This window comes from Pseudovirgaria hyperparasitica (genome assembly GCF_010093815.1).
Source record: "Pseudovirgaria hyperparasitica strain CBS 121739 unplaced genomic scaffold EJ05scaffold_10, whole genome shotgun sequence".
In the NCBI taxonomy this organism is placed as follows: Eukaryota; Fungi; Ascomycota; class Dothideomycetes; order Acrospermales; family Acrospermaceae; genus Pseudovirgaria; species Pseudovirgaria hyperparasitica.
In genome coordinates, this window is record NW_022985558.1 from 591,325 (window position 1) to 604,581 (window position 13,257).

The 13,257-nt window shown below is 41.4% G+C and overlaps 3 protein-coding genes across 3 annotated transcripts; 1 reads left to right on the top strand and 2 right to left on the bottom strand.

The window, feature by feature from the left end:
• Position 1: 1 nt before the first annotated feature.
• EJ05DRAFT_511726 (uncharacterized protein) lies at positions 2 to 1,125 on the bottom strand (the record flags this gene model as incomplete). The annotated part of the gene is made up of 2 exons (XM_033748261.1): positions 154 to 1,125; positions 2 to 103 (listed from the first exon to the last, which is right to left on the bottom strand). The coding sequence occupies exons 1-2, from the start codon at positions 973 to 975 to the stop codon at positions 2 to 4; spliced, it is 924 nt and encodes a 307-aa protein (XP_033599425.1). The 5' UTR covers positions 976 to 1,125.
• Positions 1,126 to 1,397: 272 nt separating this feature from the next.
• On the top strand, positions 1,398 to 3,056 carry EJ05DRAFT_486973 (dihydrouridine synthase family protein; the record flags this gene model as incomplete). Its single annotated transcript, XM_033745579.1, has 2 exons — positions 1,398 to 1,535; positions 1,584 to 3,056. 2 exons carry the CDS (start codon positions 1,398 to 1,400, stop codon positions 3,054 to 3,056), a joined length of 1,611 nt encoding a protein of 536 aa, XP_033599426.1.
• A 1,596-nt stretch (positions 3,057 to 4,652) lies between these two features.
• Positions 4,653 to 5,470, bottom strand: EJ05DRAFT_440494 (glycoside hydrolase; the record flags this gene model as incomplete). The annotated part of the gene is made up of 2 exons (XM_033741934.1): positions 4,653 to 5,333; positions 5,405 to 5,470. Coding segments are annotated over 2 exons (747 nt in total), but the record flags the coding sequence as incomplete, so codon positions are not given.
• Between the last annotated feature and the right edge of the window lie 7,787 nt (positions 5,471 to 13,257).

Consider the following 13,257-nt stretch of genomic DNA (forward strand, 5'->3'; position numbering starts at 1 on the left):
TTCAGGCAGTCAGACTGATCGATTTGTGCCATATCTTCGTTTCGAAAGGAGGCCCATTACTCTCACCATTAAAGGTAGCAGCAAACCAGTCGTCTGGAGCCAGCTATCCCATTGTCAGTCAGCAATGATCGACTCAATATTATATCAGCTCACCTTGCCAATCTTTTCGACAACTTGGATCTCGCTTCGCTCCGCGATATATACTTCCTCTCTCTCATACAAATTCACTATCATATCGTATGACGGCTCAATACCGTCTTGATCGTATGTTCGTAGGTTTATCAGCCATGTGACCCGCCCAAATGGCTCACTTTTTTGTCTACGCAAAGTTGAGCCTAGAAAAGGCTGTAATCGCTCGAAGAAATCGGTCAACTCGATGTCTCTATTGGCGAGATCCCAGGTCTCTAAGCACAACTCAAGTGTCACTTTCTTTGCTTGTGTAATGAAGGGGAGCATTACTACGAGCTGGTCTTCGACGGTCGAGTTTTGGTCCCCATGCCACCAATTCCAACCAGGCCAGACACGAAAGTGAATATGAGAGCTCGCACTTATAGCAGGTCGTGATCGCATGAAAGCGGGAGTCAGTAGCTTCTTGACGGGTGTCAACCATCCTACTGCTGTACTGATGGGTCGAAGGGCATCCATTGTGATGATTATGGGACCACTTTTTGAGTGTGCGGCATCCAGGAAGTCTAAGAACTCTGTGCGTAGTTGGCGGCATATTGCCAAAGGTTTTTGGCAAAATCGAATCGGCAAATGAATCTTACGGTCTATATGACTTTCTTTTGTTCGGCCGATCTTGGCCCGTGGGAAATCATTGTGTCTGGGTATTCCGTCGTAGCAGTGTAGAGTTTGGCCTTCAGCTTCAAGCAAATAGTTGTATATTTCGTCTCGCAGCTCTTGCGGAAGCTCAAGAAGATGGCATTTCGAAGACACTGCAGGACTTGTCATTTCGAAAATAGGGAGAAAGATCATAGCAATGACAAGGATGTATATTAATATATAGTGCGCAGTCTTGAGCTACCACACTCTCTTTATACAAGTGAGTTCCGGAGCTTTAGTGGGCGTGAGGTAACTGTTGATATAACAGCAAAATAAATCTTGGTGCCTAGAATTGGCCAAGTAGATAACTTATGGCGTTTGACTTACTTGAGTCTTGAGCCTAGTGATAATTCCGGAATGGTACATAATTGGTCTGTGCGTTAGTGGACCCTGAATATCGAGTTGGACTGCGATGCGATGTTCGAAAATGAGTTTTTTTGTAGGCCGACATTGAACACTAATTAAGGCACGCCGTCAAATCCGTCAAAATACGGTCCATAATTCCCCTTTTAAGGCGTGCCTCTGTGTCGCTCATCGACATTTGCCTACCATTTCCTAAGATTTTCGAAGCGGTCATGAACAACGCCGTGGGGGCCTCCGCCGTCATGAATGGCGAGAAACCTTCAAAGACAAGACTACGTGGAAGAGCTTTCTACGAAAGCTTAGGTAGTCCCAAATACATCTTGGCGCCGATGGTCAACCAGTCGGAGTTTGTGAGTGTATCGAACATGGATTCAAGAGCGAGGGACTCATACGCATAGGCCTGGCGAATGCTCACGCGGTCATTCATGTCTCCCGGGAAACAACACGAGCTTCTTGCATACTCGCCGATGATGCACGCAAGACTATTTGCAGAAGTTACAAAGTATCGGGCCACGAATTTCCTCCCGACAAGGACCGCTATACCTTCTCCTCCAGAGCCATATGACGGGAAGCCGGTGCAAGAAGATGACCTGTTCCTAGATGGGAATCCCAAGTTCGATCGACCACTATTCGTACAATTTTGCGCAAACGATCCTGACATACTATTGGCGGCTGCACAGCACGTACAACCATATTGCGACGCAGTGGACTTGAATCTGGGTTGTCCACAAGGAATAGCTAAGAAGGGGCACTATGGAGCTTTTTTACAGGAGGACTGGGACCTTATCGCGAGGATGATCAGGAAGCTAAACACAAACCTGGATATACCCATCACGGCCAAGATGAGGATTCTGGAAACAAAGGAGAAGACGTTGGAATACGCTAAGACAATTATAGAGGCTGGTGCCAGCATTCTCACTGTACACGGCCGACAGCGAGATCAAAAAGGTCACAACACTGGGCTTGCAGATTGGAGTGTTATCAAGTACTTGCGCGAGCAGTTACCCGCTGATACTGTCATGTTCGCAAATGGAAACATACTCCAACATGGCAACATAGACCAGTGCTTGCGCGAGACTGGCGTTGACGGCATCATGAGCGCTGAGGGTAACCTATCTGACCCAACAATCTTCTCAGAGCCTCCTCCAATAGGTCAGGAAAGTCGAGAGTATTGGAGAGGCAAGGATGGCAAGGGTGGCTACCGAATGGATGCTGTGATGCGGAGGTATATTGACATACTCTACAAGTATGTTCTTGAAAGGGAACCGCCAGAACGCCTACCCTTGTTTGTACCTTCCGATGCACCGTCAAGTGACAAAGTTGAGGAGATTAACGGCAAGGTGGAAGACGCCAGCTCAGAGGGTCCGCCTCGAAAGAAAGCAAAGGTTGATCACGTCCGCTCAAAAGCACCACGAGACCTAAATCCCAACATGGTCGCTGTTCAGCCGCATCTCTTCAGCCTTCTGAGGCCCTTGGTCTCCGTTCATCACAATGTGCGCGATGCGTTAGCTCGTCACCGGCCCGGCGACTTGGACTCGCTTGAGAATGTGTTGACTTTGGTTGAAGCGGCTGTCAAAAAAGGTCTCGTGGAGTATGAGCATGATTCGGCGAAGGAGCCCCAAAAACTTAACGAGAGCGACGCTATTGGCAGGTGTAGACGACCTTACTTCATATGTCAACCATATATTCGTCCTCTACCCGCCGAAGCGCTTGCTAAAGGCAGTATGCAATTGAGTAAGAAAGAGAAGAAGAGGCGGGAAGAGGAAGAGGCAGAGCGGAAGCGACTGGAGAAGCACACCACTCAACCTGAAAAGCCGGAGCCGACACGAAACGAAGCAGGTACAGTACAACAGAGTGCTGTATACGGATGAATGAGATGTCGACCCAAACATATGAATGTAACGTGCGGCCATACCGTGTACAGGTCAGATATTGCGGCCTTACACGACTTATCGACCGATTGTGTTCGATAGCAGCGATGACATCCCTCGATGCAAACCCCGAGAAACCGTCAGGAAATCAAAATGGCGACTCTGGGCTCCCTGATGAGTGAGCTCCCAAGTCCCAACAAGATTGAGCCCTACCTACGCATCGCATAAGAAGAATGTGTTTGTCAGACATCCCATAGTCTGCACACACCGTCCCAGCCAGCTCGCCGATCGAGTCCGGACAAATGCCATTCTCTGTTCCCTGATGGACACGATAAAAGTGATAGTGGCACGAATAGTATAGTGGTAGTAGGACTCGAAGAAGCAACTACCTCAGTGTATACAATGAAATCTTTCTAAGCCAAGCGCAACTCACAAAGTTCTAGTATACTTCCATCGTGCTCCCATTGGTACTACCCATATCCACACTGTGGTCCATGATATCGCAGAGACTGACACTACGGATTCCCGCCCTCGAGGACAGGATTCCGGTATAAGGCATTGCACCGCTGTGACGGAACTGTATGGCAATCCCGACTATTGGTCTATTAGGTAGATTTCCAGTGTATAGTACTTATTCCGCACACGCCGAGCAGCCGCCAAATTCATTTTCCTTCCGAGCCGACAACCTGCTTTGCCCTGCTCTGCCAATCACGACTCGCTTCCCTAACACGCCTCACCTCACATTCACATTAACATTATCCCGAGGTATCTATGTCTCGCTCTGTCATCAACACTGTTCATAATATAATATGCATTGTGCCTTATACCGCGTGCCCTATGCCCTGCGTGTCTCTGATCCAGGGGAGGAATAATCCCGTCACCACACACCCAACCACCACGTGCACGCGCACACGCACACGCGATATCGGGATCACCATCGGAATTTCAACAGCGCAGAGAGATAAGAGACGTTATACAACACATGCGCCTCGCTCCGGACCCGACCTACGTAGCTTAGATCCGATCCGATCATCTTCCATCATCTCCGACTTAGATCCATTCCCGGCTTGTTCATATGTTCCGATTTACTTATCGCTTGTTAGCTGCCTTGCCTTGCATATATCCGCCCGCCCTCTGCAGTATGTCCTTGTGTTGTTGTAGGGTGCAGACATGGAGATGATAAAGCTGTGTGCCCCGCTTTTGCGGCTCGGTCCGCTTCTAGTTTGGTGTGGGGTGTATGCAGGTGGTGTGTGGGAGTGGAGTGGTAAGGTGGTGTGGGATGTGGAGTATGGTGCTGTAGGGCAGGGAGTTGTGGGTATGTGGATACGGATTAAGTCTAGTAGAGATGTATGTATATGAATATAGAGAAGAGAAATTAGAATATGTATTATTATCATTACTAAATACCATAATCTAGATGTTAGCGTGTACGTGAGTACGACTGTGTAATGTCTAAGCAAGAAGACGAAGGGTATAATAAAGTCGAACGACCAACGCAGTCAGAAACAAAAGCTCCCCACCAAAACAAGAATCAACTCCTTCCCAATCAAAAACACCCCCTCAACCTCGCGACAAATGACAACAACAGCAAAGACCTCAACACACGCCCATGTGATAAACATCAGTGGGATCCTTCGGAATAACACCCGCATCAACAGCCTGCGTATAGCTCCAGCGATAATCATGCCCGCGCTGCGTCTTCCACGTCCAAAACACCCACCCCATCGTCTTCTCATAGCTAATCACCTGCGCCGCCCACCACTTCGCATAAAAGTCCTTGTTATCCTCGTAGTCAAAGTCATCGCTCGTCTCGACCACGTCGGTCGGATCGATGCTCCACTCGCCCACCATAGCCGGGTCCTGGCCGTCGCTGTTGGGCACCTCGTTGCAGCTGCGGTTCAAGTATGCCTCCTGCGTGGTGTCGAGCGCCGGGTCGAAGCGCGGGTAGATGTGGTTGTCGTAGGCGACGAAGACGCGGTCGGCGGGGAGGGCTTCGTTGGGGTCCCCGGCGCGCCAGTTGCGGTCCATGTACTGGATGTGCAGGTAGTTGTTGGGGGTGATGCCGAGGGCTTGCTCGCGGTCGCGGATGGCTTTGTAGGCGTGTGGGTAGAATTCGGAGGTTAGGGTGGGATAGCCGCCGACGGGCTCGTTGAGGACGGCGAACATGCCGACGTTGCGGTAGGCATCGTTGGTGTGGATACGGGTCGTCATGAATTCGAGGAATTTGTAGGTGCGCCGGTAGTTGTATCTAGTGTAGAAGCCGGGAGTGGTGGTGTACTGTGTTTTTTTTTTTTTTTAGTTATTGGCATTGAATACGTTGTGTTTAGTCAGGATCTGTAATAACCTACCTGTCCTGTAAAGGGTTGGTTGCCAACCTGTGCACCTGGGGCGGCGTGTAGACAGACGTGAGTATATACAATCCGAATCTGTGCAATCTCAATCTGGGCCAAAATTTTAATAGAGAATACAAGCTTAATCTACGACTTAAAATAATTACTAAGACGGTATAATCTTAATCTAATTAGCTAGATTAATTATATTAGATTAAATATATAGGTCCTAGATAGTAGATATTTAATAAGCTAACGGATATATAACTTGAGGCTCTATATATAGCTAAACTAGTCGATTTTAGTAGGGTTCTAGTAGTGAGTTTCTTAATATACCTAACTCTATATTATAAGGGAGTTTATTTACTAAGAGACATGTAACTTAAGGCCCTATATATATCTATATTAGGCGAATATAGATAGGTTCTAGGGTTAAGTTTAGTTGGTAACGTGAAATCTCTTTAAATCGGCTAGGTTTATAAGTTAATTATAGTTAGGGACGCGAATTAGGCGGATATACTATATATACTATATCTACTAATATTAAATATTTCTAATATCTATTAATTACTACGCGTTTTTATCTATTCGGAGAACCTTAATTATTATCTTAATATGTCTATCCTATCCTTATCTACTACCTCTATTCTATTCTCGTTAACGATCTCCGTTAACGCTATAGAGTTACTAAATATACTACTAGTAGTATCTATTACTAGTAATACTCTAAAGATAGTACGTGCTTAATAAGATAACTTAGATAATACTACCTTCGACTTTAAGTTACCTAAAGGCTATAAGATAATTAATTAGACGCGTCTCCGTAGATATTATATCTCTATTAAGTATCTCTTATCTTACGGTAAGCTAAGCTAGCTATAGTATTATAGGTATAGGGTTAAGAAGGAGAAAATAGGTCGAATCTTCTAGGTTTACTACCGTTATCACGATCTTAAAAAGCTTTATCTTATAGGTATATACTACGCCACTTAATAGACTTTAGCTACCGGCTATTATATAGATATTATCTATAGAATTATACGGGACGGAGTAGTTAATAATACTCCTTCTATTCTTTACCGACTCCTAAATAGGCCTAGTATTAGTTAAAGTACCGTAAACGCTATTATTAAAGCTTACTATATAGATAAGTTCGCGAAGAAAGTGCTAAAATAGATTATATATAGTAACTACGCGCTAAAGGAGGTAGAGAACCCTTTCTTTATTAAGATAATTCAAGCTGCGAATCTATATACGGTAGATATAAGGATTATAGACGTAGGATAGTAGTCTAACAGGTCATAGAAGGATTCGGGAATATATTTAAAAGGGTAGTCTACTCTTCTAACGAGGTTAATTTCTAAAGAGTAGAAATTAAGTATATACGGTCTACTTATATAGTAGTCTTACTTATTCTAGCTAGCTTAACCTAGGTCTACCTATCACGGACCGTACTAGACTATAGTAGTCTAGTTAAGTCTATTCTAGTATTAGCCCTAATAATATTCTTCTTCTTTTTATACTTCGCCCTAAAGTACTTAGCTATATATAAATCTATAATTCTATAAGCGTTATGTTTATACGTGTATCTAATTAAATCTATATAATATTATTAATAGTCTTTATATTAGTAAACTTAAGCTCTAGTTTACTTTTATTTATATACGCGCTTATCTCTTACTTTATAGCTACTACCTTAGAGGTAGCTCCGCGGGTTATATAACCGCTATATTAACTAAGCTTATATTTAGTTCTCTTATTCTAAATTTTCTTCTCTAGTATATCCACCTTACTCTTAAGGTAAGTCGTTAATTTATATACTATCTCCTTTAGTTTAGATCCGTTCGGGTCTAGAGTAGTCTATTTTTATTAGAGCTAGTCCTATATAATCTATTCGCGTTATTATAGTTACTAATTTAGCTTCTTTAATTGCCTTTAAGGCTAAATAAGTATTCTACTCTTAGATCTCTAGCTAATATATATATATAGATATCTAATACTAGTTCTATTCCTAAGCCTACCTCCTCCTCTCGTAAGACTTACTCTAAAGGGATTATCTCTACTCTAGCTATACCGGCTAAAAAATCCACTTATTATAGTAGTATAAAGGCGCGCTCTAAGTTAGAGAAGAAGGTAGCTAAGGCTACTACTACTATTATTATTACTACTAACGTGGCTACTAGTCGCTCTAATCTAGGTAATTCTAGTACTAGTGTTACGGAAGAGATAGCTATAGAGCCTATCTATATCTACTCGCGCTATCTATCTACTCTATCTCCTTTAGAGGATAAAGAAGATCTTATTATAGACGATAATTAAGAGTTTACGCCTTTACTACCTCGCTCTAAATACTATTCCTCTTTTCGGTCTAATATAGACCGACTTAGTCGCTCTAGGTCCTTTTAGGACCTTAATATTCGCTCTAAACCTAGCCCTAGTAATAATAAGGTCTAGGTCGCCGAAGATACTAAACGTAGTCACGGTTTACGCTATAGGAAAATGGTAAACTACGGTTTAATATACTTTAAGTATATTAAGGCTTACGCTACCGGCTCTAAATATCTCTTCCGCTCTAACTCTAGTATTAGCTACTACTCTACTAACCGCGATGGGTCTATACGCCTAATCTTTAAGCTCTCTACCCGCTACCGCTACTATACCGTCCTTAGTAAAGTTTATCTTTAGATAAGTCTATTAGACTATTTTAGTCTAGGGTAATCTAAAGTTATCTATACTAATATATTTTTAGGTTTCTATTTATATATAAGATATATATAATGATCTTCGCGTCCGCGAGACTCTCGGCGGTTCTAGTAGTTATCTAGCTTCTATATATAGAGAGTTTAGGGAGCGCTATAAGCTCTTTCTAGAGGTTATTAAAGTATAAGTTTAGAAACCGTTAATTATTATTAATCTTAGCTTATAATTTTTAGTTACTACGAGATTCCTAGTACTTAGGCTACCTATTCTAGGGAGTTGGTTTTAGCTACTAAGGCTATAGAAGAGATTTATACTATTTCTTTCTATCTACCTTATACTACTAACGGGTCTTATAAGAGATCTACTAGTTCTCCTTCTAAGTTACCTCGTAAGAGGGTATATATTCTATTCTAGATTATTCTAGACTACGTTAGCTAACTTTAGGTCTAGTCGCTCCGCTCTAGCGCTTAGTCGTTATCTTACTAGGCTCTAACCAAGCGTGTAGTTACTCTAGAGGATAAGGTCTCTAACCTCTATTACTCTATTACTTAGTTAGTTCGTTTACTACGCTCTAAGAGTAATAATAAGATAGAGGAGTAGCTCTATAGCTCTATTTACTAGGGTTTCTATATAGTATATATTAGCTCTATCTACCTAGTTTCTATCCGTTTTAGTCCTTTTTAGACCGTTTAGATATCTATCTACTAGTTTTCTAGTAATTTAATTCTTAACTTAATAATATTATATACGTTCTTATTTATTCTATAACTATTAAATTTTAGGTTCTAATTTCCTTTAAGTTACTTAAGTATAGGCATTATATATAAATTAGTTTATCTCTCTAAATTATATTAGAGTACCCGAACTAGTAGCCTAGTAGTTATTAGTTTAGGTACTCTAACCTTTTATATTATATATTATAAGTTCAATTCCGTAGTAGGGTACCTTTTTAGTTTCTTAGTCCTATATTCTTCTCGTATATAATAGTCTATATTAGTCTATTCTAGACTTCTCTATGTTATTCTATTATAATATATTACGTCGCGTACCTATAACGGTTATTTACGTTTTCTTCGCGTTTAGTAACCGTATATTACTTAAATTATAGGGCTGCCTTATAGAGTTTTCCTAGTGTGCGTTTAGGATTCGTAATTTAATACTTCGTTCTCTACGGTATCCTTCTTCTTTTTATAACGGCCCTAACGGTACTAGATTTACGGTAGTAACGTGTTATTCTATAATCTCTATTTATATATAGCTATCGCGGTACTTAAGATATATACTATAGGTTTCTAGGTATTCTTATCCTTAGTATAGTTCTTCTAACGGATTCGATACTTTTAGATACCGTTCTCGTCGAGTCTATATTCGATAATTGTAATGGATATAACCAAGGTATTGCTATAATAGTAATTAAGATATATTATAATTTAACTTAGAGAGAGTAGGGATAAGCCGTATGGTTATAGCTTTAAGTATAGTCTTAAGCGAGGTCACGTGATACCCCTATACTAGTCTCTATCTATCCCGGCTCCGTTATATAATACTAGAGATAAGGTAAAGCCGAAGTCTATAATATACCCTTATTCTCTAGGATTGTCCTAGGGACCGGCTTAGTATTTTATATAATAATAACCGGCTCGGTTAGGTCTTAGATTTACGGTCTTTATATCGTACTATATAATAACTATAGGGCTATATATTCCTTCTAGTAAGGTAGTAGCTTTTTATAGTAGCGTTCTAGTAGTTATATAGCGGAGATAGGTTCTTTATACTACGGCGTTATAGATTATTAGATCGTACCGTAGTAGTATATTATAGTTACGTTCTAGCGGTTACGTAGTAGAGATAGATTCCTTATATTATAGTATTATAGATTATATAATCATAAGATAGTAGAATCTTATAGTTATATTATAGCGGTTATATAGCGGAGGTAGGCTCCTTATATTATGGTATACCGCGTCGTGTTATATGAAGGTAGGGTAGCCTATACACGAACCGCGCGTCCCATTTTATTATTATCCGTTTTAGGACTAGCTACTCTCTAGACTAGGGGTTATATAGTAGTAGTAGGGTAGCTTACGCACGACCCGCGTTTATTATTATTATTATCTATTTTAGGACCGGCTCTACCCCGGTCTATACGATTTTCCCTAACGTAAGTATATAGGTTCTATATCTAGCGACTTTCTTCTTCCTTAACTACCCTTACGTCTACTATCTTAATACCGCGTAGTAGCTACTATAATATTAGTAAACTTATATACTACCTCATAGCTTCTATACTATTATTATAAGCGCTCTAGGCCTAAATAGTCCTATTATAGAAGCCGGCGCCGTCTTGGCGGTAGCTATAGGTGCTAGAGGTTAAGACCCTAACGATTGTCGCGCGCCTAGGCGCTAGGAACCAGCTAATCGTACCGTGAGTAGGTCCTATCCCTACGCCGTTCCTTATACTAACTAGATAGACTATTCCTTCTACCGCACCCTAATAGACTAAGTCTATTTACTATATAGGGCTATATATTATAGAGGGTAACTCGTTAGAAGACGAGCGTACCGAGTCCGTATACTTTATATATTATATATATATAAAGGCCCTAGAGAAAACTAGGGTACTTAGGTATATGCCGTCTCTACGCCGTAGTAGCGCCTACTAATCTTAGAGTATAGCTATAAGCCTAGCCGTGGTACTAACTATATAAAGTACCACATGTTAAAGGGGACCTACTTATAGAATACTAAGAAGCTCGCTATATACCCGGCCTTACGTAAGACGTAGAGTCGTCTTAAAAAGTTTATACACGAGTCGGTTAATAATAACTTTAGCTATATAACGGACTATAGTAGTCGCGGCCTAGACCTAATAAAGCCTTCGTCTAGTAAGTAGCCGCGTATAAACTCTAAGTTCTACCGTCTATATAAGGACTATAAGTCTAACTTAGAGATTATCTATATCGCGCGACGTAATACTAGTATTATTAGTTAGACTTCTATAACGCCTTATCGTGGCGCCATAACGTTATTTAAGCCGCTATATTACGGTAGTAGTAACCGTGGCTAGATTAGTAGCGTGATTTACTAGATGAATTAGTATATATCCTATAACGAGGCCTAGATAGGTAAGCTATATACTAGTATTAGTACCTTATAGATATATAAGCTTTATAAGCCTAAATATCTATTCTAACGCGTAACGTAGGGTACTATATAGTAAGTCGCGTCTAGGTTAGCCCGCCTAGCGGAGCTACTATCTTACCGCCTTATTACTTAGGTAGTTATAGAGGATAAGGAGCCCTTATTAGGTAGTAGCTACTTACGCTAACCCCGGCCCGTAGACTATAGAGAGTCGCCGACTCGGAGCTCTTACTATCACCCTATTAGGCCCCCCCGGCTCTCTATCGCCGCCCCTCCTTATAAGTCCTTACTATCTTATTATTAGTTCTAGACCCCTCCTTACTACTATAACCGCTCCCGGTTCTACGAGCGTTATAGCCGGTCCCCCACCTACTATAATTAGTCTCCCCGCCATTATAACTAGTTATATAACTATTATAACCGGTTACACGACCGTTACTATCGCTTAGGTAGCTATCGGTACCGTTCCTATAAGAATCGTTAAGCGTCGCGCCGCTATCGGTCGCCGGTCTACCCCCGCTATAACCCTCCTATAGACGAGTATAACTCGCCCTTACTACCCGTCTAGATTAATAGCTACTATCGTTATTAGAAGACGGCCTAGAGGAGGACTAGATAACTAACCTTATATTAGAATTTGCGGATAAGGATAGTACCGGCCCCAGCGCCGTGTAAACCTAGGGTAGAGCTAGATAAATAACCTTTTTATATCTTAAGGCGGGTATCGGTTTATTATTAGGTTATACTAGGTACTAGCGTTCGGCGTTTATTTCTTTCTTTCCTAAAATCTCTACTCTTATATTAGGTTATCGGGGCCGCTATAGGCCTATAATAGTAGAGTAATATTACTACTTAGGGATATGTTAGAGTCGTGGGTCGTTATATAATCGAGCGTCGCTATATCTAGACTCGAACTAGTCTAGTACCTTAGTATCTTCTACGTCCTCGAGTAGAACCTATATTAGTTATAACTAACCTTTCTACTTTATAAGCACCTATCGCTTATTCTACCCCTATATATTTTTTATATATAGAATATTCTTAACCTCGTACTCCGCGACGTCCTTATCTACTTTATTAAGCTTAAGCGCCGGGCCCGGATAGATGTTAAGCCGCTCTTAGCTAGATAGGGGGTCCTCTATAGCGCGCTTAATAAGGCTTATATAGACTATTTTATAAAGGTCTCTAGGGAGGTTAAGGGTTACTATTAAGAGGGTAGATTAGGCTATAACCTAGTATTTTATCTATAGCTAGTCGAGCTTCCGGCTCGGGTAGTTAGTCTTTATATTCTAGAGGGAGAACTATACTATATCGCCGACCTTAAAACGCTCGGCCGGGTATTATAACCGGTTTACCAAGTCTTAGGAGCGCTACTTAGCCTAGGTAATAGCCGCTTAAGCTAAGGTAGTACCGTCCTAAAGGTATTTAAGGAAATTTATAGCCTAACCTTTCGCTAAGGTCGTAGAGGCGTTAGAGAGTAGCTACTATAGTAATAGTTCGACGTGGTATCCGTTTAGAAGTAAGTTTAGTACTATACTAGTTACTAACGAGATATAGTTATTAAGGGCGAGCTAATATACTAGGAGATATTCTAGCTAGTTAGTTTACTCGAAAGTTACTATAACGCGTAGTATAGTCTATACCTCCTAGTTCGCACGCTTAGTACTACCGTCCGTCTACGGGTAGTAGACCGTAGAGAGGTTCTAGCGTATATCTATTATAGAGTAGAGGGTTATCTAGAACTACCTAAGCTAGTCCGAGCCCTAGTCCGTAATTATTAACTAGGGGAACCCCTAGAAACGCTACTACGTGTCGCGGAACCGCGTAGCGTAGTCCTTAGCTACTATAGAGATTATCGCCTCTAGCTAAATAAACTTTAAAAGCCGGTCTATAATAATAAGAAGATATTAGGGCTAGAACGGGTCTAATTAGGGGAGGTCGGTTATAAAATCTATAGAAATTTAGGACTAGAACTAGTCTAGTATTAGAAGAGACTAGAGGAGGCTAGAGGCCTTACGTTAGTTTACGTG